The sequence below is a fragment of the Strongylocentrotus purpuratus genome, unplaced genomic scaffold (genome assembly GCF_000002235.5).
Source record: "Strongylocentrotus purpuratus isolate Spur 01 unplaced genomic scaffold, Spur_5.0 spur5_scaffold_15, whole genome shotgun sequence".
NCBI classification, from domain to species: Eukaryota; Metazoa; Echinodermata; class Echinoidea; order Camarodonta; family Strongylocentrotidae; genus Strongylocentrotus; species Strongylocentrotus purpuratus.
In genome coordinates, this window is record NW_022145600.1 from 15,791,614 (window position 1) to 15,817,987 (window position 26,374).

A 26,374-nucleotide genomic window follows, 5' to 3' on the forward strand; every position below is an offset into this window, starting at 1 on the left:
TTGTTCAACATGCATATGAAGAAAAATGAATTTTTTATAAAGTAAAAGTCTTCCAGTATTTATTTGTCCATTATGATTATTAAGTTTTGCCTTATTGTTACAGTTAGAAAAAAAGGAAGGTGTTTTTTTTTCTTCCCCATTTTGAAGTTAATAACTTCATAAAAAGGTTGTGAGAGATTACTTAAAGAGGATTTCTTTTTAAAATATACTTTCAACTTTTCTTCACTGAAATTCAAATCATCTGTTTTGAAATTGCATTGAAATTTGCTCTTTTAAAATCACAAAACTATTAAATGAAAACTTTTGACAAGATATAAAAAGAAAAAGAAATTCTGATGGTTGATTTCCCCTCTTCTATTTCAAATCAAGTTAAGAGCTTTGCTTTGTATATTTAGGTTGTGTTCTCCAAACGTTTTGGAGTCAGAATCAGGTACATGAAACACCAATCAAAATCAGAAGTTTGACCCCAGTCTTGATAGCATTCTACGCCGGTACTGTCGGCTCATTGCTTATAACTAAGGACATGGTAACATATTTATATACAATTGGCAATTATCTTTACGTATTGTGCCGACTCTGTCCGGTTCATTGCAATATTGCAATGGCGTTCTGTGTACCAACGGATGAGGAGTATGAAGAAAATAAGGAATAACATGATGCGTCAAGTTGTGTATTCACAAGTCCATTTTTATGATAATTAAGAGTATATTAAACTTGTAGTTTCTTGGGGTTGTTATCCCACACCACTGTGGGGGTCAATTACGCAACAAGGTTCCCCCGGCTCCCGCACTGAGAATGAGATCCGGTAGGTAATTCTTCCCATCTGCACCCATGCACCAGTCTGGGTTCTTCTGTGACCCTAAATCCCTTGGCTATTATGTCTGATCTTAGGTAGGTCCAGGACCAATTGACAGTACCCGGAAATGTGTCCCATGGTTTCAACCTTCAACTGGCAGTGCCTGCAGTTGAGGCATTCCCTCCCTGTACCTCCCCATAGTCTCCCTGGTGTGGACTATGTTCGTTCTTATCTTGAGTGCCCACCGGTATTCATTCTTAGAGGAGGCACGATAGCTCAGTCGGTAGAGCAGTGGTCTAGTAATCCGGTGACCCGGGTTCAAAACCAAGTTGATCGCTAGGGCCCTTTGGTAAGGCATTGATCCTCATTACCAAGTCCCTCAGAGAGGACCTAAAGCCGTCGGCCATCTGGTTGCTTACTAACAAGCATTTATGCTTTCTTAGCAGTCAGGTAAAATAACCACCACCACAAATTATACAATTACAAGTTATATTCAAAGCTAATATTTGAATGACAAGTAGACATATGGAACTAAACGTACAGAACAAAATATTTTTGGGTGATTGTTACATCAGCAATCTCCAACATTATAACTGGTAAATACAACTGTGTTTTAAACTTAATATGTACCAAAGCCCTGATTCTTCGCTAGGCTGTAGAAAGTTTGATGAATTCAACCTTGAACTCTTGAAACCTCCTTTATTGGACCACTGCATGGACAGAATGCCAGAACAAGGATGTTAGATACCAGTTATGGAGTTATTATTTATCGTTTCTATTATCATATTGATGGTAGGCCTATTAGAGTTGTTTTTTGCTGTTAATTGATCTGTTTTACAGAATGGAAAAGGTAGTTATCATATTTATTTATTCCTTGCTATCTGTAAGTTTTGGTACAATGATTGTATCTGGGTATTATTGACATCTCATGTTCTGGAGGTTGTGTTATCGTAGTTTTTTAAAGGAACCTTTATATTGTCCTACAAGTTTCCTTTCTGAAGGACTTGATTTTAAGTTGAGTGTTTATTTATTTTTTGATAGTTCCATTGTTTTCAAATCTAAAGTTGAAGAGGTTTATGATGAATCCCGTTTATGAGATTTTGAAATGAAGTTTACCATGCTGCTTGTTAGGCATTTCATTGTTAAATTACAGAATATCTTTATTATCACAGTTGGATTTAGAGGTACTGGTTACCTTTCCTAGGATTATAGTTGACAGATCATGGATTAAATATTGACCCACATGTTTAATTTTTTCTCAAATTAAATGTTTCCAGGCTGTAGACCGAATATCAATCAAACTTGTCTAGCTTATATTAATGTAGAACCATAATTTATTTCAAATTCGGATTATAGTGGCATCTGTAATGCCTCCAGATGAACACTCAAGTTAAAAACAAAGAAAATAAAATTGCAGTTATCAGTTTTATTTGTATCATGTGCCCCTTGATGTGGCTGACAATTTGGGAGACTTTTTGAATTCTGTAATGAAAACAAATTTATGCATATGCCTTTTTTAATACAAATGATTTCATTCACGTGGAAGGGCACCAAGGTGCTTTGGGGTAGTCTTGCATTAGCTGACCTTCAAAGAGGGCTTGACATTCATATTCATGGTTTCTACAATGTGTTCTACCATGTGTCCTTCGCGCATTGCCAGTCCAAGGGTTGCGATCAGTACCTCCCACAATTGATCTTTATTCTCCCTAGAGGTTAACTCTTCGAGCAGCTCTTCGAAAGAGCCTAGTCTAGGGCTAGTTGCCGCTTCCTCTTGGTCCGACTCTACGCTCAGGTCAAGTCTCCCCTCTATATGCATGAACTCAGTCTCGTCCCACCCAGGGAAATAGTCCTCCACGTACGAGTCATCGGTGAGATTCCTCCCATCCTCTCCCTAGGAGTCGGGGAGTCTGACCCCGTTCTCGCCTCTCTAGGACAGGGTGTCCGTACGCCGGTCCCCTTGTTCTCTCTTCTCCCTCGGCAGAAACAGGGCTGCCACCCCCTCTCCCATCATCCACCTCGAGTGCTTCGATACCCAGGAGGATTCCACCCAAGGCAGATGTAGCGATCCCTGATCTCGGGCTTAAGTCGGTAGAATGCCAAGTTAAGGAAATGGCGAGGGAGGGGACGCCACATCATCCTTATTAAGCATGTTGCCTGACCATGCCTTCTTCAGATAGAAGACGCCTCGCGAGACTTAAGAAATACAAATTAATGAGTCTCAATAGTCATAACTCAAATGGCATACGTTAGTTGCTGCTAGGTTGGCCAAACATGGCTTGCCCTACCTAACAACATGTAATATATGCAATTTGCATTCTGACAAATGATGTATAATTATTTGTTAGGTGAATGAAATAATTTGTATCGAGGCACTTGACGCTAATCTTGAGCTCTGGTATGAGAATTGTATTTTGAGGGAAAATTGTCATGATTTATTCTGGATTGCTTATCTTGCAGTAGATTGGCTGTTTGAATCAGTGTTATAAAAAACAAACGCACAAAAACTTACTGGCCATCATCTTTGATATAAACCACAACTGCCATTTGCACATGGTGACCTGTGTTTAGCACATAGTGTTGGGCCTACTTACCTGAATTTCCTTATATTTCTATGCTCAGCCACTATGCATTTCCTACCAAAAAATGTTTGGCTCTTGTCATTTATTTGTAATCTTGAACATTCAGTGGAAGTTTCATTGGATCCTGTTGAGAATTTATTTTCTATATTTACCAGAACTCGAGTTTATTTTTAAGTATCAATTTGGTTACATTACGAAAATGGCCTATTTCTTCCCTTTATCTTTTCCCCTTTGTAAAGAGCATTTAGGAGATGTTGTTTATTTGTGAGAGATGAGGTTGTCCTTTTTCAGCCATGTATATTCAATAATACTGATAATAATCTGTATTATGAAAAGCATTGATACATGTATGTTTTCAAGATTCAATTACCCAATGATGTTCCAATCATTACTCATTCATGGCATGCACATTGTTTTCACTATCTCCTTCCCTCGGGAAAGTATCCCTGTCCTAAAATCACAATGTCACCTTGTCTTCTAGAAATATGGCATCTGTGATGGATTGAAATTCAAACAGTAAATATAAATGGTTTTATATGTAGTTTATTCTTGCTTGAAGTCTTGATTTGAATGTTTGCATGATAGATTTTGAACATTACTTTCTTTTTATGTTATGTACATATCTGTACAAATGATACACCAAGGGAAGATACTGATGTCACCGAATGTATGGTTCAAAGTGATGTTATTATGTATGGAAGTTTGTAATAAAACCAAAAACCTGAGGAATATGGTTTCCTTTCAGCTTTAAAAGTCAAAATTTGAATTATGGTCTGCATTGTGGTTCTTGATTTTGTTGTTTAAATATGTCAACTTGTATTGAAATAAGGAAGAAAAGCAAATGGTTGGTAAATTTTAGAATAAGTTTACCCATAAGAAAATAGTAAAACAACTCACCAAGCAATAATCATTGTGCTTGAAACCCCCCTCCCCCTCGTTTTAAAGGTACTATGTCCCATTTGCAGCCAACATCAAATTCTGTAGAACTTTGCGGGAATTATGAATATGTCACATATGTCCTATCTGTGAAATCTAAATGTTTGCAGTGTCCTAATATTCCAATAGACTAGTTCACGGTTAGCACATTACTGCAATGACCCCGATTATCCACATATCTTCAAAACTTGAAGAGGTCCCACTTTGTACATTTTGAAATAATCACAGATGGAGGTGCTACATAAATAGCCTTTGTTTCCCCTTTTCAAAGAATACTTCCACCTGTGCATCATGGAGTGCACTGCTTATGCATGAATGATTACATAACTTTCATGAGCACGTATCCAGTATTTTGTCTCCATGTATTTCAAAATTTGCAACAACCTTTATCTGCTCATGCTCAGACTGCAACCCTGAACTGGCTTATTATGCAACTTCACTGTCAGACACTATTGAGTGACTGACTGACATTTTTTTTCTTTGGTAATACATACAGAAAATGAACTAAACAGGGTACATGAGCATTTGTCTACATCAATAACCCACTTCTTGTAACGGCCAAAATTAAACTGATTGAATCTTTGCGCAGCTCAAGGCATACCACCATTTGGTTCAAGGGTCTGAAGATCAGACTTTTACTAAATGGATTGCAATCAATAAGTGGATTCGATTTAACCTTTTGATTTTTTGGGCTTGTAAATGGGAAATCTTGATGTTTAAAATTCAAAATTAGAAAGCACTTTACTGATATAAAGTTGTGGTTGGTCCACAGCTCATCACGTGATAGTGATTGCAAAGATAATCATTTAGTATTTACCGCCTGTTCAAATGGGTTTAATGTTTGCATTGTCTTAGTCACATGAATTTAATGTGGAAGGCTGGACTCTAAAAATATTTACATCCATCTCCCCTATTATTCTGTTCTTTCCCTCTCTCTCTCTTTCAATCATTTCATCTCTCTGTCTCAAATCCTTCACCAATTAATAAAGGTGAGCTTGTCATATTCAAAATTATCACTTTCCCACAACTATATTAATAATTCACACTACTATTTGGCGAGCTCATGTTCCAAAACATTTATTTATTAATAATATACAAGAGGAACATTTAGCACATGAAAACAGTCTCATGTAGGCTTATAATCAGATGCAAACATCCCAAAATCAGCGTATGCAAGATAAGAAAAAAAATTATTAAAAAAGCCCAAGGTGCTTAAAAAAATACAGGAGTAGGCCTAATGTTTTTTTAAACCTTGGTTACATATTATAAGAATGAATACACAAGTTTAAAATTTGGCTCAATGGTAGATCTTTAAAAAAAAAAAGAGATATTTCTATGGCATAGAGGTGTCGTGATCTAGAAGATATGTCACCAGACTGTGGATCATAAGGTTCATGGTTTGAGTCCTATCACGTGCTAAGACATCAATCTAGATTTGCCACTCTCCATCCAGGGTACCTGGTAGGATGCCAATTTTATGTGGTTGGATTGGCATGTTAGCATTGTAAAATGGCACCTGGCCTGAATGCTCCCCCGAGAGCGGAGCGTGTGCGAATTAGCAATTGAATCAAGTTACCAGGAAAATAGTTATTACAATTTAAGCGCTTGGAAACATTGTATTAAGCCCTATACAAATGTGACTATCGGTATTATTATTATCATTGAGAAAAAAGAAGAAAAACGCTGAGAATGAATTTTAGTCAAATGTACAGAGTACCGGTACATGTCTCCATTCTGCTTTTGAAAACCACTGACATCAGCACCTTGCACATACAGTAACATAATTAAATAATAATCTATGAAGAAACATTCTTTCAAATACATATATGATCATATTCACAAAAATAAGGTGCCATTAATCATTCAACACCTGCAAAAACAACACTAAACATCTTGAATACAAAACGCTTCATGGTGATAAATGCTCATTTATGAAGTACTTTCTTATGGAGATGAAAACTGGTAATCTGTTGTTCTTTAAAGGGAATTTAGGAAGAAATAGTGAGAAACATTAATGTTGTTTGCCAATGCCTAAGGGCTACCTAGTTTATGGTGGATAATGATGTTTGCTGGTAGGATAAGCTGTAACTAAGCAGAAAACAAAACATTTATTTGTTGCTTTTGAGTTGACCATACAATATACACATTCACACACAGTCTGTTACTTTGAATGACAATTGTGCTATACCCTCATCTTACACTTAACAGTTGGCATACTTGAATTCTATTATCAATGTGAGCAGGAATAAAGCTTGTTTTTATCCATAAGCTGGAGTTATGAAATATACAATGATATTAAAATGTAGATTACTAGCAGTTCTAGGAGAGGGAATCATAAATAGTGATCCTGGTTTATTTTGAATTAGAGTAAAGTATGTACTTCCTAGCATTCTAAAAATGCAATCTCATAATGAATTAACATGAACCACATCCAAACAACATGATCTTTTGGTTTTCTTTTAAATTAAAGAAGGCAACTTACAAATATACATACTTAGATTTCCATCTCTGTATAATTTTTAACTCGAAATTGCGAAGATAAAACTACAGTTTGAAAATAGTTGAAAAGAATTTTAACTTCATATCTTTGAGGAATTATAATCTTTCTATGAAACAGAATACACAAAATTCATGAACATCAATTACAAATGTTATTTTGTTTTTCCTCTTATTTTTGCAATTAGAAAGTCATTGATACTATCTTTGAACTAAATTTAGAGTATGAATGCAACACTATTGATAGAAATGTTCCATCAAAGAATTATACGCAGATCTGTTAAAAGAATGGCCAATAAGTCAGAAATGCATTATCTCATGCAATGTTTCTAAAAATACTTTTTGACTTATGAAAATATAACAGGCTGACTCTGAAGCATATACACATCACAAGTTGGATATAAAAATGACTAAAAAGTGGAATAATGTGGTTTTGACAAGGTGGAAACAAACATAGATACTTGAGAGTCACACTACAGTGACTAAAATCTTTTTCTTTATGACAAAGTAAAAGTGAATACGTCATGCTGGCTAGCCCCTTGATAGGGCATGTAACCCTGCAAGTCTACACATCGAGTAAAACAACTTTAGGGTTCATTCCTACTCTTTAAATGCTTCAATGTCTCAATATGCTGGATTCTTATCTTAAAATGTACCGATCACCTAAAAAAAAAAAAAAATTGTGTAGATAGAATGTATGAAATCAACCTATTAAAGAAACTTTCACCTGTAGGTAAACAGTTAGAGAGTTTATTGATTGGTACATCATGGTATTAAATATGCCTGATTGCCTGTGGTAAAGTTTAGAGGACATATTTAACTACTTTCATGCTTCAACATGAAATGCATTGAAGTGGAAATGAAACAATAATAGAAACAACCACAAGTAGGAACAGGCTGAAGGAGAGGTTTCAAGGATATTTGTTGTTTCTGTGGTTTTCACAAAGTCTGAGCATTAACAACAAATATTATTATTAAATCTTAAAATCCAGTATAAAATTTCATTTTAAAAAAATGGTAAAAATCTTTTTAATGTTTTTCTATTTTTTATAAAACAGTAAATCTGTTGCTAAAAAATGATAATAAAATTAATTTTCAGCAACTTTTGCTTGCAGCCAGCAACCCATCTGTGGACATTGTTTATTATCAAACTATGTTTGATCCAGTCATTTCATCATGTAATGCTGCTGGATTCAAGCTAGATACATAGGACTCAAGGTAAAATACAAAACAGATTTTAAAACAAAATCATATATTGTTTCAGTTCATTAATATACAAATGATATGATATAAAGACCACATGACCTTCTAAATCCAACTTCTTCAAAATGAAATTATTTTCTCTCAGATAAATAAGTTTCATTTTCTGCTTTCATTTCCCTTTCTTCATAATACTGAGTAGTAAATTCAAAATCATTGCTTTTGAGGGTGACAACAAATTAATTGATATTTCAAAAGGTATTTAGTATATATTCCAGCTCTCTTGAAATCAACTTAGCAAGTGAAAGACCAACAATGTTTAAAAATTAAAAAAAAAATGATTTGTGAATCAGTTGGCAATACAGTTCCTAATTACATTTTGTATAAAAAATAAATCACAATTGTAAATCCTCATCAAAACAAATTTGCTGATTTGAACTTTGCATAGAGCGAGTAAACTTTAATAGAGGAAACCTAGGTCTTCATTGAATCGATTTCAAGAATTGAAAATCAAAAGCATTCTATTGATAAAAAAGTGAAAGATAGAATATGAAAGATGAAATAAAGTTCTATTTGAAAGGCATAGTTTTTCTAGCCTCAATAGACGAAGTAATACTTAACTTAAAAAGACAGAACCTTTGTTTTCATTGCATGGAGGATAGATATCAATAAAGCTCATAAATCCCACTTGGGAAATAAATTCATTTGGTCGAAATTCATAATGAATGGCAATAGTAGGAATTAATCACGATTACAATCAAAATTTTACTTTGAAAGGTTCCTCATCAACTAGATGAACTCCAGAATAATAAGTATATGCTTGTTTTGTGAAGCAAATATTGTGCATCTAGCATTTCATTTCATTTTCCAAAACAAAAGAATATGTTCATTGAATGCCAAACATTAAAACTGTTTCTGAGTAATACATTAAGAGGAAAGAGAAAGTAGTGAATTAGATTGTACTCTTTAAACCACAGTCAAAGTAAATATATTTCTACTTTATGTGGTTACTAACACACATACCAAACAGTACTTTTATTCTTTTTACAGGAATACACTAGTCTAACTAAGCTTGCTATATCAGAAGGGAAAAAGAGACCAAATAATATTCTTTTTAAAAGATCTGGCAGTGAACACATGGCAAGTTTAATAGTACAGGCCCTCCTTTTCTTACACCATAAGAACATATATATATATTCACCAAATACACAATATAGCTTATATATTCTATATATATGTTCCACTTTTTTGTTTCTTTCCTTCAAATTTTACATTAGTTATGAGGTCACAATTCAACATCAACAAAATAATTTGTTCCAAGCAGCAGCATACATATGCAGCTTACTTTAGTCACTGAGTATCAGTGCTAAGTTCATGTCCTGTGCTTGGTGTCATAGAGTCTATTCCATGTATGCCATTGATGAAAGTAGCCAAGACAGTTTACTGTTTCTCACTCGGTGTCTTGGCATATTCTCACGCGGCACATTCTCAACACATAAATGTCCAATAAAGCACAAAGAAATCGAAGGCAATAAAGGTTTCCGTCAATCATGCATTGCGCATAATGCAATTCTGTATCCCTTCGGTTACGATGCTTTTCCATGTTAGATTCTCCTTGATTCTCCATCTTCTATATACACGTATATGTGAGAGTCTATTGCAGTATACGTTGGCGGGCGGGCACCCTCCAGGATGATAAGTATGTCCGTGGTGTGCCGTTATACTATCCACTGGTAGTTCTCAATCCTTCTAGTATTGGACTCCATGCATTGCTCAATCAGAGTTCCATTATTTCACATTCACCGGTCATTCAGTAGCACCAAAGAAAAACATTTCCACAAAGGAACGAAACAAACTGAATTAGTCTGAAGCGGCAAATGAAAACACAAAATGAATTGCATACCAGATGCTTTGTCCTGCATTGTAATTCGACTTCTGCCATCAGTTTGCATACGGACAACAGTCTCGAGTTTGTGGTACTTTGTAATAAACCTGCGGTGAGAGCGGCGCCCTGAATCCCATAAAAGCCATTCGCTAGAGGGAACACAAGATAGAGTTCACTTTAGTTAGAGTCTTAATCCAGCTGGGTCCACATTAGAATATAACATTCATTGAAGAAGACACCTTCCATCAAATTCATTCTTTCTCTCACATTTTGTTTGGTCCAACACAATATCAACACATACCAGTGATAAATGTCTCCAAAAAATAGAAATGCATATCATTTCCTCTTTTTTTTTTTGTTCTTTTTTTTTTGTACATCTAGGCTATCTTTTTGTGATTATTTAGTCAGTTGGTCGGATGGTCTAGATCCACTGGTTTCTGATCTCCGTCTTTACAAGACACAGTTCAAGTCATAGTGAGGTAGGGAAGGGAAGTGCGTAGTGCAATGGGGATAGGGTAGGTAGGAAGGGGGTAGAGGATGGCATGGTGGGGTGGGGTTGGTGAAGGATGCGATGGTGGTGATGGTGATGAGGGGGGTAGGGAAGGGAAGGAGGGGTAGTGGTTGGGTGGCCCTCTATACAGTTGATTCACTACTGTGTCTACTATGTTGGCTGGCGTAGCCTGAGTCTACCTCGCTCTCTTGAAAGGTTTTGACTGGTGCATCACCCACTGCTTCCAGATCAAGATAATCCTGTGATGGGAGAGAAGAAGGGAAGAAAGACAGAGAAAGAAAGCCATGGTCATCATCATCATCATTAGTCTCATACTCACTGTTTTAACAACATATTAATCTTTGACAAAAGTCATCTCTGGACCAGGCAAAACAAACTGAACCCTTTCTTTTCATTTATAATTGACCCATGGAGAGTTTTATTTACATCATAACTTTCTAAGACCAGATATTTCAATAAACTGATTACTATGCATAAAACTAGACTAATGCATAAAATTGTTTTCAGCATCAAAATAAAGATAAAACTGGGACATCATTTGTGAAAACATTTTCATCACATTTGTTCTTCTACCGGTAACAAAGATTTTATGCTTGCACTAACATGAAACCACACCATTCTCACTTCTCTCTAATGATTGTGTGTTTTAGATTCTTTTGTTGTTGTTTGTTTGTTATTGTTTGATATGATGGATTGGGTGGATACCTGATTTGATGAGACCGAGATGATACGATCCAGATCTTCTACCAGCTCACAGAACGTTGGTCTCTGTCCCGGTGATGTTCTCCAACACTCACATAAGATATGATAGCTGCAAAACAATGCAATGCACAAGTCATGTTAAGAGAATCGTAAGATATAATGATCAAACAAAAGACAAGTTGTTAATGTTTCTTTATTCTAATGAAGATATAACACCCCAAGTGGTGATAACCAGGTTTAAAAAAATTACCAACTAATACAAGAACTGTAACAGTGAAGTGACCAGTAAAGGCCATGGATATCATCAAATATTTTTCTTGGTGCATTTATTTCCCAGTGGATAAAGACTACAATACTTACAATTCTAAACAGCTTTACATGATAATGCGAAGCAGAGCAATAAGCAAGTTATATATATATAGGACAAATGGTTTTATTCAAGATGACATTTCACTTTCCTTAGTTTTTGTACATCCTTTTCCATCTTTTCAAAGTGTATTTTGAGTCAATATTGGGGGAATATGTTTATATCTAGAAGGTAACATATTCAAGTTGAATTATGAATCATGCAATTACTGTAAATGACATAAAAGTAGACCAGCTTACATTTCTAGTGAGGTGTTTTGAGGTTTCTCCAATCTCTTGCCTGAGCGTAGGTAGTCAAACATCTGTTCAACGGGAACGCTAGGGTACGGGGTACCTCCTAACGTCATGATCTCCCACAGGAGGATACCAAATGACCATACATCACTCTGAGTGGTGAACATTCGATCAAACAGAGCTTCAGGAGCCATCCATTTCACTGGTAACCGACCCTACAAAGTACAACACATACATGTAGGTAATTAGTATTCATATACAACATATATATTTGTGATCCAAATTACCAGCAAAAACAAAACAAAATAAAACAACAAGAGAATTAACAAATTTTGAAACCGTGTTTTTGCACAGATGTAAATCTGTGTCTAGTGTTTTCCATCAATCATAATTTTCAGCACGAATTAGTCTATTTAAGTTAATTTGGATGATTCTAAACCCCTTATTACATTCAGTTGCTCCTATTGGCTACATAGTCAATAATTCAACTTGACTTTTCGACAGTATCTTACACAACTAAATCATATAGCAATTACTCATTATTATCTTTAAGAAACATTGTTAAAAGATGCGAGGTGGATAGGGAAAAGGAAAGGAAGAGAAGGTAAGGAAGAGAAGGAAAGGAAGAGAATGAAAGGAAGAGAAGGAAAGGAAGAGAAGGAAAGGAAGAGAAGAAAAGGAAGAGCGGGTAAGGAAGAGAAGGAAAGGAAGAGAAGGAAAGGAAGAGAAGGAAAGGAAAAGAAGGTAATAAATCTTACATCTGTAGTCTTTCTGTAGAAGTCAATGTAGTGGATATCACGGGCAAGTCCAAAATCACAGATCTTCATCTCAAAGTCTTCGGTCACTAGAACATTCCTTGCAGCTAAATCTCGATGAATGCACTATCAACAAATAATAACAACAACATAAGAATTATACTGTTCCTAGATTTTCTATGAGAAAGGAAAAACCTTTGCCCAATCATTAACACTCTATTCAATAACAATCTCTATTCACTAGTCAAGTGTTTTTAACTTAGATATAGAAATAATTAAAGGTAAAACAAAAGCAAAATTAATTATTTCTTTTAATACATGTACATTTCTAATCGTTTGCTAAATTTACATTTGAATATCTCCTATTACTTTGATGGAGTACTAAATTTCCATGATGAAAAAATCTCATTCACCTTTCTACGTGTTTTGCCGTGCAAAAAGTTGTTATATCTCACGCTCATGCACATATACCAAGATGTTGAGAGTCGAATGACAGCTTCTCAGCCAATCAGATGCTCTCTAACAAAATACCTTATTTCATATCTTAAAATGAAGCCTACATATGATTTCTATTGATAAAGCATGAAAGATATTCTCACCTTTTTGGAAGCGAGGAAATCCATGCCTCTAGCCACCTGGTAAGCCATAGACATCAAGTCTTTATTGGTCAGCGTCTGAGAGGTCGTCAGTAGGATAGACTTCTCATATTCTTCAGGTGGACGTCTTGAGCGCAGGAAGTCTCGTAGGTTGCCATGGTGAGCAAACTCAACAATGACATATGGGGGACCTGTGACATGAGAAGAAAAGTTGATGTATTTCATGAGGGAAATGGAAGCCCAAGTTGGTGTGATAGTCTTCTTTTTAAGAAATAAATGACAGGCTGAAAATATAACCTTTCATCCCTTGAATGTCGACTCTCTATCTCTCCTATCACTCTCTCTATATCTTCTTTTTCTCCATCTCTCTCTCTCTCTCTCTCTGTCAGAAACCTCAGTAAATTTAAAATCAATCAGTTAATCAATGACAATGACTTTGGAGTTTTATCAGAAATAGTAGGGGCTTCTGATGTCTAATATCACAAAGCATAGAGATGAAGGAGTTTGTTGTCAATCACAGGCAGTATGGATAAGTAGATGAAACAAACAACCTGGGTTTTAAACAAAGCTAGATTGCTAGTGCCCTTGGGTAAGATGTGTATTCTTCATTATTTAGTCCTCCAGATAGGTTCCCAGAAGGTTCCCTAAAACTAAATAAGCATATACAGTGCGTCCCAGAAAAACGAAACCGAGAATTATCTGTTTTCATCATAACTTAATAACAATTATAGTAAAACATTGATAATTCTCGGTTTTGTTTTTTCTGGGACACACTGTATAGTTGCTTTCTACGCACTGTGATCACACTGTGATCTTACCTTCTTGTGTACAGCATCCAAGCAGATTGATGATGTTAGGATTCTTGCCAATCATCTTCATCATAGCCAGCTCCGAGATCAGATCAGAGAACTCGCGGTCCATCGCATTGGCTGAAAAACAATTCAAAATATCTTGTCGTTACACTCTCTCTCATTATACTACATTGGAGTGAAATAACTTTTTATTCCCAGTAAAATCATTTGATTAAATAGAAACCGTTTGTCATCAGAATAACTGCTGTATAACTATAAACAATTGATAGAGTATTAAAGTAGAAACGTACGATATAGGTAAGCCCCCACAATAATCCTGCAAATTATTTATATTTTATTTCACAACGAGAGAATCAAGATACATGTACAACTCTTCAGAGCAGCAAAAGTTCCATAATTTACATATATTACAATTAATGAAATAAGCTCTTTTTATACAAACTGATGATTATTTATTTAACGTAAGTCACATATGCAAATTTCTGAAGCAATTGAGAGGAAGGTCCTCATGACTTCATCATCGTTTACATGTTACACATATAGTCTGTACCTCATTTAGCAGTTTGAGCTTTTCTTATTAGTCTCACCTTTGAGCATCTTGACAGCCACGGTGCTAGTCTTCTCCTGGCAGACGATACCAACTGCCTCTCCAATCACTACCTTACCAAACGCACCTTCTCCAATGGTTTTCCCAACGGTAAGTCTATCATATCAACAAAAAACATACACAACATATATATGAATGTTACCATAATGCATAAGCATATTTAATAAGTTCATCTTTAACAGAATCTTTCATTGACTTCTGAATATAACAAAAGGTTCAGGATAATTTTACCATCCTTATTCAGCTAATCATACTATTTGTATTCAGTTGTAGTTTCTACATTTGTTTTGACTTGTATTTTTTTATGACAATAGAACTGCATGGCAACAAAGAAACATTTTGAGGTTTGAATCTATTTGTTTGAAAACAATTACATGGTATCTCTTTGGCATTAGAATAATATAATATTTCACTACATGTAGACTTAACCTCTTCAGAATAAAAAATCACTCCACTAGTTTGAGATACATGCATTATGCAACAGTCAAAATTCCCAAGGAAGACCAAGGACCCAACACTACACAAGAGGGGAAGGGAAACATTATTCCACTATGAAGGTTGAGAGCACTGCCACTACAACATGACATGACTGATAAAGACTTGGTTGGGTAAAGATTAAAGTACAAACCTGTCTCGAGGGAACTCCCACTCAGGATCAAGAGGGATGTCGTATTCGGAGATCACCGTTAGTGATGATGTTAGTCGATTCCGCCCCCCAAACAGGGGAGCAATAGACTGGGTGGAGTCAACCGACGTCTGCACAAGATACAAGAAGTGGGTCAATTTGGGATCATGTTAGGCCCGCACGAATTTCTAAATACAATTTCCGGTATGTTGGGAACACATTTTGAACATATTTCACGTCTCATAAAGCTGTAAGCAATTTTTAAAAGGTATTCTGCATCTATTGCATACTGTAAATGTGTCACATAACGTTAATATTTGTTTTTACTTTTAATCATTGGCCTAGGGTAAAAAATGAATAAAATACATCGTAAATGAGCCATGAACGGAGTCACAGAGTGTGTTACTACGCTTACCTGTCTATAGAGATGTTTAGGCCCACTGATGTCTGGTTTGTCCGAAGGTCTACGATGTCTAACCTGGGTCTGCTTACACAAGATAGCTATACACGTGACCAGAATGAGCACCACAACAAACCCTACAACACTGAAGATAATAAGCTGAGTCTTGCTCGTTGGCTGCATGTTGTTTGGGATGTAGACTGCAGGAGGATTGGTTCTCACTGGAGCTTGGGTAGTAGCTGTCAAACAAAAACAATACAGGAATGTGAATATAAGATCAGAGATTCTTAGCAGGGTCCTATACTAATAGGGTTCCAAGGCCATATAAACCTACAACAATATGTGACCCAAAATTGTAACAGTTGCTTGAATATTTGATATAGCAAAACCACCTTAGTTTTGAGAATTTTCATATATTTAACTCCCCCCCCCCCCCCCCCAACAGACAACCAAACAGACCAAATAGTAAAATTACTTAAACTATCATATACAGATGTACTTCAATGAAATGGAATAAATGAACTTAAAGAGAAGGTTAAGTTCTGGGGAGAGGTGAAAAATAATTTGTGAGTGTTATCATTGTTATTATGCAAGAGTGGACGAACATCCAAGAAAAAATGTTCCCTGAAAAGCATGGCTCTTCAAATGCCTTCATATTCTAAATATGACAAGTAACAGCTTAAAAATGAGGCCCGATTTTTATGCCACATCTTTTTGCGGTACAATGCTCGTTACTTTACCAAGACTGGGCCAAATTTCTCATCATTTTATTAAGGGATCCTGTATGGCATTTACCCGATACCTAGAACCTGATCTATAAACTCAATATAGGTAGGCCCATAGAAAATCTATGTGTGGCCTGAAAGCCTCTTGCACAATTCTTTGTAACGTACGTTCTACTACGTCTAGATATGCTCCTTCCCAGCTCATGCCATAGAAGTTTCCTGCGACACATAGATATGGGCCTTCATCTTCATACTGGACATTGTAGAGCTTCAGTTGGTTAGCTTCCTCCATTCCTCCTTGAGTTTCAAGCTAAAAAAGAAAGACAAGATCAACTAAATCAGTCAATCAGTTCTTGATAATGTTTCAACACATATATCCTACAATCACTGCAATGTCTCATCTGTTTGGTCGCAATTCTAGATATTTCTGTGATCAATACCTCACGTTATATAACTACAATATCAAAGAATGCTAGAGTGATAAAGAACTGAGATGTTTTTAGGTATAACTTGTAAATTATTACATTTGAATTTTTCAGATATTATTGTCCTTATATTCAGGTACACTTTTTCAGTAGATGTTATAACATTCAAAGAATGGAGTGAACAAACCTTACCGGTACTTATTTAGCATCAACAATTCAAAATTCATGTAAACTAACGTCTATCATATGTGCCATATCTCTAATAAGACAGTGAACTACTTATGGGATTGGGTAAACCATATAATATATATTATATTTCCATATATCTATCTTAACATTTTCATTCATATATTGAATATCAAACATTGCAACTGCAAAGAACTTACAAGTATTATATTTTCAAGATTTTGTACAGAAAAAGAGAATGATTTTGTGAAAGAAGGTGAAAGCAGATAGAATAAGGTGGATAAAAGAGCACAAAAAAAAAGAAGAACCAGAAGAAATAAAGGAACTTTTGGCTGAGAAATAAAGTGAATATAAAGCCAAGTGCACAATGAAAATATAAAGAGAACAGCTTAGAAATATGTACATAATGGCACAGAAGATAGTTTGACAAAACAAAGATTGAGATGTTGTCCCCGAGTATATAATATCTTTAAATAGAATTCCTCAATTAAAGTTTTGTTGATTAAATGTTGAAAGTTAGTTCATGCACAAATGAAATAATCTTTTCCACCTAATGTTTTAGTATTGTGTTTTAGAAAGGCAAGACACATGCAGCATGCAATTAAAGAGTTAATTTGAAGTCATCAAGAAAATCATTTTGTCATGCAGATCAGGGACATGCATAGAAATAACCAAACACTTGCTTTTCCTAGAGAGGAAATATAAAGCTTAGAGTCGATTCACTTGAGTCCTGGAGAGGTAAGAAAGAGAGTAGATTTCAATATCCACATCACATGTTTAGAATGAATGATCCACAAAGAATACAAGACTAAAATATAAGATAGAGATAGAGAAAGTGATAGAAAAGGAATAATACACTTGCACAATATAGAAATAAAGATTATGCAAAGATAACATGAATGAGACAAGAAGCAGAGTAGAGAGAGGGAATGAGATATCAAACAGAAAAATAGGCAGGAAAAGAATAAGATGGCAGAGAGATTAAGTTGGAAAACAAAGTTTGAAATTACCCAAAAGAGCAAACTAAACATAAATAATAGCATAAACAAATGAAGATAGGCAATATTGAGCATATGAAAAGAAATTTATACAAGAAATACAACCCTTGGTATGTTACCAAACTACCCTCACCCTCCCCCAATCCAATCATCTAACTGAAATGAAATGGGTTTTTTTAAATGACCATGTCCGTCAAACACAATATTTCATATATATGAAATTCTCCCCTCATTAATTTTCAAATATTTCCTCTCTTCATTGCGATAGTTACTAAATAACAATATTATTAGTGTAGTATTCATGAAATTACCAGAAATCAAAGTTCCCCATGATTAATTTTTACACAAAGAATCAGACATGGAACTAATAAAAGAAAGAAGTTAAAAAAGAAACTGAACTATTAGACAACTTTAATTAACACCAAATAAGAGAAAGATCATGAAAGCCGAGAGAAAAAGAAATTGAACATTGAATAACATCTATTTTCAGTGATAAAAGAGAAAGGCAAGATCGACCAGCACACCAAATAAAAGACTTTTAGGAAGGAAATAATTTGATCAGAACACCAAGATTACATCTATTTTTCGAAGAGAAAAGAAACACTGTACATGATCCAGCATGAAGCTAAAGAGGCTGGAGACTGCTGTAAGAAAGAGATGAGTTGATAATGATGATGATGAGGATGATGATAAAATACCTGAATCAGATGAAGACATTCCAGCATCCTCTTGGACTGGTTTTGGTAAAAGACATCCAGGAACTCGTCGCAAGTCAGCATTGGCTCCTCGACCCATCGTTGCTGCTCGTTTAACATCATTTCCAAACATTTACATGCGAGGGCGGAGCATGATCACCATAGCAACCAGCAACAAGATGGTTGCATGTGAGAGCGATCATAAACCGCAATGGATGATGGTGGTATAATGGGAGGGGGAAATGGAGAGGTGGGCAGGCATGCACATGGAATAATGGGAGAGAATGGGAAATTAAATTATGTTAGTGGTTAAAATCATTCATTAACTACAACATGAAATAACATTAAATCTGTACAAGACACAAGATCAAAATTCTGATTTCCAAACACTCTGTTTGCTCCATCATTGCATAAAAATCTACACTCAGCATCCATCAACCTAGCATACATTCAATTCAGCATCCATCAACCTAGCATACATTCAATTCAGCATCACTCAAAATCACAGTAATTAAACCTAACAAAATATATCATTTTTATACTAATACAGGTTTTCATTATCCTGCTTTTACTGCCAGGAAGTTGACATAGATGGATATTACATTATAACAAAGACACGCAACAATTTCACCCTACCATTTCACCCAACAGTCTCAAACATCTTTCACAAACCATTGCCATCACAAGACACAAATACTCCTATTACAATGATAAAAGATACCCCAAAGCACTACGTTTGATACTTAACACATAACATGTCTTGTGCATGCAACCATTATACATGTATCTCTTACCTTGTAAAATGGCTGAATTAGTTTGAAAACATCCACAATGAGGTTGTTTGGAAGAATAATCAAAGTTTGTTTAATCTCTTATTAAGCGGTACTAAACATTAAGACTCAAACTGGTATATCACTATCATGCCCATTTTGACAAGGAAAAAAGGACTTAACATTTAATAGTCGAAAGAAAGGTGCATGAGGAAATACCATGTATATCAAACAGTCTGAATGATAACCATTATCGCATGCAGAAGTGTGAACACTAATAAATAAATCAAATTCAAAGTACTAATCATTCTCTGATGAAATTATTGTCTTTCCAAAGAATTTATCATATTTTCTTGTCACTTTGACATGGCAGTCAGTATATGATAAGATTAATTGTTGGTACAGTGGTGATTACATGCACTGTAACATATAACAAGAGCCAAAATGAAGTAGGAGCGGGATATGCTGGCACCAAATTAGCAAAACAATAACAACCAAAAGAAAAAGGAATACTGATCAAAACTGTACATTACTAGACAAAAACTAAACTAACTCCAAGTCCTAACGTTGTCTGTCTCTCACACCTCATGTGAGGAGACCATTCAAGTAGCAGTAACAATCACGTACAGAACAGAGCAATAATATGATGTATCAAGAAGAATTTGATCATATGAAGAAAAAAAACATTCACATCAACATTTCATTTCACAAATGCACACTCAGAAAACACATTGGAATGACTATGGTTATACAAGAATAAAAAACAATATCAAATGAACAAAATCAAATCTTCTTCAATATATGGATCATGCAATTAACATCATGCACATGCAATAAATATCATTTTATCAGAGTAATTTCCAAACTAAATCACAGGATTGTTGTAATTCTCATGCTCAATCAAAATCTTTTTATATCATCCATTATGTTTCTGCTTTGAGATATAACTAACAAATTAATTTTCTTTTGGCACAGCAAGTTTAGAAGCTCTTCTCTACATTCATTAAATATTCCAGTGTGCATTAGTTTAGTTTTGGATTAGAATAATCAGTTAAATATCTAATGCAAATCAATCATTGCATGCTTTATATCATTCAATCAAATGTATCATATCATTAGCGGCAGCAACAAACACAATTATGTCATGAAAATCGAGGCCCTGTAAATAAGTTATAAATTGCAAAGGCCAGTCAGAAATCTTTCCCAACTAAACGTCCAAGATTAAGAGTATTTCCAGAACTTTACTGTAAAGTTACTGAACCCTGACTTAATTTGAATTCTGAGGCCTATTCTAAAATAAGGTAGGTAGGGCCATCAAATTTTTTTATTCTTTTTTCCTCCAAATATTTTTTCTGTTAGGTTTCTGTTAGGTTAGGGGCTTTTTCTTACCTGTAGAATACTGATATGGTCATCAATGTCTGTGAGACGTTGTTTGGTGTTGTTGGTTCCATTGAAGCGCATCCAGGCAAAGTGTGGCGTAAGGTCACTCACAACCCTACACACAAACGAGGTGTTGGAGCCCACAGTGGCAGTCACATTCTTCATAGGTGACATGATAGGCTTCACAGGCAGTCGTTCTGTAAACAGACAAACATTCATTTCATTTTAAACGCTCTTCCATTCTTCTACAAAGATTACCAGTTTACTTTCACATAAGCCAATATAACATACCCAAAGTAACATCCATCTACACATGTACAATATAATTAATTTTGTAATTAAATCATTACAAATTTTGGACTATTTAACTTTAAGCATACAACATGATGAAAAAACACTCTTTTCTCCCAGAGGACCATTCTACATCGGTCAACTCCTGTATCATCACGGACAAATTCATGTGTTTGGTTATAAGTTTATTTCTTAGAGGCCATTCATATTTTAGATGCAATTTTCCACTTTTTTTCTTTCGAGAGGTTAATATTCTGCTTCCATATGTAATTCTTTAAAAAAAAAAACTTTTCATTTTATATCCAATTCCAATGTTTGACAGCTGCATATCAAATAATCTGCTTTTATGATCCATAAGAAGAATTGGTCAATCAGTGGTGCAACAATAAACTATTCAAAAAGATATGACTGTCTTCATCATATTATAAACCAATACGGTTGATAGATTAGGGAGCAGTGACATGTAACCTTGGTATTGTTAATGGGCCGCTTTTTATCATCTTAACAGGCCCTGTATTACAAAGAGTTGATATTAATCGCAACTTATTTGATCGCAAGTATGTACATAAGAGATAGGAGACTGCAAACTTGCGATAGATTAGAGGACTTGTAATTGATTAGGATCAATCGCAACTCTTTGTAAGACCGGGCCCAGGTCCTGCAATATATTGATATACAAAATTTTTAAAAATTAAAAATAAATAAAAAGGAGTCATTTTGAGGATTACTAACCTCTGATCTTGACATCATAGGTATGCTCAATGGTGCCATACTGGTTGCTAACAATGCAGGTGTACTTGCCAGTGTCTCTAACAATAGCTCGACGGATGATCAGAACAAAACCTTTCTCCTCAACCTGTTAGTATATACACAAGGAGAGAAGATTTAGTTCCTGGTTTGAAAAACACACTTTTGACATAGAATTGTGATAAATGGGCACATGTTGTTCAAAGGCACATTAATATCATACTCAAAATCAAATACAAATTCTGGAGCACAGCACACTCATTTAATAACACCTTAAGCTATGTGCTTTCCCCGGCTCTTCAATCTCTGCAATTCAATAGAACAATTGTTTTATTCTTGTTTTGTGAGGGTGATTCTAAATCTGAACCGGGTTATCAGACCTCTGATTAGAGTCAGCGTTAACCTTTCACAGGTTCCCCTCACACTTACCCTTGTAGGTCTAATGACATTGATCTTCCACTTCTGAACGCCATCTTTGATCCAGGTAATGTTTGGTGTAGGTGTGCCTCTAGCGCCACACTCCAGCCTGACCTTGGTGTTACTGGGCAAGGGCTTCTCTGGCTCCATACGTTCAGTGTCTGTGAACCTGGGGAAGTGCGTCTCTTCCTCTTCTGTCTCATTGTATGGGCCAGTCTCTAACTCCAATGAGGAGAAGGATTCTAGGACACTGGATTCCGCATAAGACTCTGAATGTGTGTCTGTAAAGGCGAGTAGAAAGTCAACAACTTTAATGCTAGAAATACTGACTCCACATTACCAGGCATTGTGGAATCAATTCCTCAACTTGAGTAACTTGAAATTAAATGGGCATCCAAATTAGATTTCTTTTTAACCATTTCCAATATAAATTGATTTATTATAACAATAATTTTAATGTACCAGCAAATAATATTATCCACACTCATCCACACTCCCATGGACTTTAGGTAATGCTGCCCTCTTGTGTTGACTTGAAGACAACCTTTGGGGTTTATTGAGGGCACAGAAGTTTGGTCTCTAATCGTATGGTAATAAAACATTGAATGACAATGCTAGACTATGACCATCTCAGCAACCAAGTTGTAAAATATGATACCAAAAAACATATTGCTGTTGACAATCAACATCAAATGTGACATTCCATGAAACGTTACCCTCATGAACCTGGTATTAACAGAGCATAGGGAGGTGAAAAACACTAGTAATAAATCAGGAGTGTTTTATAAGGCACTGACAGACAGAGGGACCATTATTTGGATGTCGTATGAAACCCTACCATATTTATTTCTTACTGAGCACAAAACAATCTGACTTTGAGGAATGGCTTGGTGCTTGGGGGTCATAGATACACTTATAGCAAAATTGCATAAAAACATTTATATTCTCTCTCACAAATGTATGTAATAAAATTTGTCCTTATCCAAATACAGACTTTAATATATGGAATAACAATGCATCATATTTTCAGTTTTGTTCCAATTAAAAAACATCTTGTTTGATTCAAACTACTTTAAGAGTTACAGGCATGATAACTAGGCTTGTGGCGTGCGCATGTAATCCAACTAACAGTGGAAGTTACAAACTGATTCAGACGAGGACGCAGGTTCGAAACTGAGTCACGTCTTTCGGATGGTGACGTTTTAAGGTCGGTCCCCAGACGTAAATAATCATATCTGATTGATACACGTCTGTAAAAATCCAATACACACACACACACACACACACCTCAACTCTTCCTCTGACTTTCAGTAAAAAGTGACTTGAAAATTGTGTTTTGTTAATTTTATTCCCCTTCATTTGAACCCTCTTAAAACTCTTAACACTTAAAATCATCAATCTCAACTTACCAACTACTATCAGAGTGAAGTTGACATGAATGGGTTGACCAAAAAAGTTGGATGCCACACAGGTATACAGGCCTGCATCAGAGAACCTAAGCCGCTTGAAGACGATGGATGTCTTGGTGAAAGACACATTATCATCGGGGTCATTGGGTGTGAGATCAGTACCATTCTTCAACCATCTTGTGTAAGGTCTGGGATCAGCTTTCACTGGACATGGTATCTTGTGCTCAAAACCAAGGCTCTTCTCAACCAAACCTTTAAAGTTACGTCTCAAGGTCGGTGGTACTGTACAAACAAGGAAAAAGACAGAAAGTATTGTCATTAGTTTAATAGTTGGGGTAAACTATAAACCAAGTTACAATATACAGAATCATAATTTTAGTATGATAGGTGTTTTTCATTATTACTTCTAATATTATTTTTATCATTGTGAAGGTACATATTAATTACAGTCTGAGACATTTAATTGAAGATAAACAGTATTTTTTTCAGTACAGTATATGAAAATACTAGGTCTGTTGTTGCTATCCACCAGATAATATCTAATGAAGCTAACCAGTAATTGCACAAACATAATAGTAGACTCTAAAAAATATTTCTCTTTGCTGTCCAAATAGGACTCACCACAATCCTTTTAAGTCACTATCATCATTATCATCACCATCCATTTCTTTCAAAATCTCATGCTAAATAACCAACATCTTTATGAATCATGTTCATCATTCCTGCCATCATCATTTAGAATCACTCTCACTAGTAATGGTATCATCATCAACATCATCATCATCATCAGGTTAATGGGCACATTCCTTGAGCCATGAAATACCATTTTCTATCATCTACAACAGACCCTGCTTCTTCTATCTCATAAGTCACATCTAAACTTGACAAATGACCTGCTGAATATAACAAGTTCATAATCAAACAAGTCCTTCCACCCAAACCAATCAAGAGTACTATAAACAATGCATCTTTAATGTCCCCAATTCAAACACTCCCACAAATCCCTTTTCCAAGTAATCTCCATCAAGAAGTCATTTTCCTTCCTTCTTTGTTTGTTTCTCCTACACAAATTTCCAGGAGAACCATCAGGTCATGGACCTCTTAAATCTTCCTGCAGAATGTTTGCTTATCTAAACCCACTTAGTCATCTTCTTGTAAAACCTTTCTCTTCCCTGGCATTCATCAAAGATGAAGTGCATATGATCTCAAAGTCATTCAGTTCCCTCACCAAGAAATTAGGAAGTAATCCTAAACTGCTCGAAACCAACCCTCCTTTTTTGTGCGTTTTCACCGAGCTGTAGTATCCGTTCTATGGGGTCTATCCTTAAAGCTAAAGACCAGTTATGGTCATGCGATTGCATTGTGAAAGAAACATTGTGAAATCGATCAGAAAAGGTTGATCATCTAGCATAGATGTACTGCAAGGTTCTGGAATCATCAAAATGATAAGAATTTTGGCCAAGTCTTCCTAAAGTTAGAATCACTGTACACAGAAAGATGTATATGGGACTACACACACGTGCGCGATACGTGCATTTGTATCTCTCAACAGGCGAGAGATACACTAATTTACCAAATATATCAATTAGTAGGCGATTTCTCGTCAACATTTTTATCATCATGTATTATTCAATACATATTCTTTCACATGACTGGTAATAAGAGCTTGCATTTCATTTTTTGAAATTGGGGCGTTTCCAATACTGGTCTTTACCTTTATAAAAGGTTATATGTGCGTAATCTTTACAATGTCTACAGTAGGAATCTGCATAGAAAAATAGTGCATGTTTCATATTGTTCAGAACAATGTCAAAATGAGAGCAATATTACTACATCTTCCAGTGAGTAATAGGCCATTTTTACAAGATCTCAAGTTGCTAATGGATTAATGGCCTTAGGAATATTGCAAAATAATGATATATTAATCTTTCTTGTGACATGCCGAGACAACTGACTACTTTCATTATCCATTCTTGTATTCTTCTCCCTCTCAACTACTGAATCATCACATTCTGCCGTGCTTGGTTAAGGATAAGGTGTTTACTTTTTGTTGTCCTTTTATAGCTTCTTTGAAATACTTCTGGTAATTATTTATTAACAATGTCTGTCCCTGAATAATACGGACATAGAGTGTTACAGTGTTAGATAACGCTTAACCATCACCTGATTCATAAAAGGGGAAGTCATTTTCTCCATTTTGATGACAGAATAGATTCTTTCCATACAGGGAATATATAGAAACATATTTGCAATAATGATATTTACAAAAATGGCAGGAATGGAGATCAAATTACTTCTCATCCTCACTAAATTACATTCAAGGAACACTATTGAAATTTGAACACTTTTTCTAATTTCTCCATTTTGATTGAAGTTTCTTGCATACCTATACCAACACAGTCATTGTCTGAGCAGATATCTTACCATGTCACTGTAAATTTCCATAAGGAAAGATAAAGATGATAAATTTAATATACAGCAAAGAATAATAAAAAAAAAAATAATGACATCCTGGCTCCCACACGTCTGCTTTTTGTTTGCATTATATATCAATCATTTCTGCTAACTTAGCACCACATTTGCCCATTGAACTCATTTATTTCATTTTCTATTTACTACCAGTCTCATGATAATTTGAACACAAAACCACACATCAGCCTTATCTTATAAAATACTAAACTTATGATATCAAAAGTACACCAACTGCTAACTGTTCTTTCATCTTTTATTGCCTCTCCACTTTTGGCGGGAAGTTGAATGGGTCCAACGTTCAGCCAATACACAATGGAAGATAATCAAGACTGGACTCTTTACCTCCTATAGATGCCCTT

At 35.3% G+C, this 26,374-nt stretch overlaps 1 protein-coding gene across 3 annotated transcripts in view; it reads right to left on the bottom strand.

The window, feature by feature from the left end:
- Positions 1-5,372: 5,372 nt before the first annotated feature.
- FGFR (fibroblast growth factor receptor) overlaps positions 5,373-26,374 on the bottom strand; it is a 53,062-nt gene continuing 32,060 nt past the window's right edge. Inside the window, 17 exon segments of one of the 3 annotated variants that reach the window (NM_214537.1) lie at positions 9,595-9,690; positions 9,777-10,041; positions 10,583-10,642; positions 11,109-11,214; positions 11,712-11,920; positions 12,464-12,586; positions 13,060-13,247; positions 13,875-13,985; positions 14,456-14,571; positions 15,104-15,231; positions 15,516-15,739; positions 16,394-16,535; positions 18,533-18,634; positions 20,689-20,876; positions 21,703-21,826; positions 22,147-22,415; positions 23,544-23,825. In NM_214537.1, the coding sequence (NP_999702.1) occupies positions 9,949-10,041; positions 10,583-10,642; positions 11,109-11,214; positions 11,712-11,920; positions 12,464-12,586; positions 13,060-13,247; positions 13,875-13,985; positions 14,456-14,571; positions 15,104-15,231; positions 15,516-15,739; positions 16,394-16,535; positions 18,533-18,634; positions 20,689-20,876; positions 21,703-21,826; positions 22,147-22,415; positions 23,544-23,825 (2,465 nt within the window). In that variant the 3' untranslated portion in view covers positions 9,595-9,690; positions 9,777-9,948. 3 annotated transcript variants of the gene reach the window in all.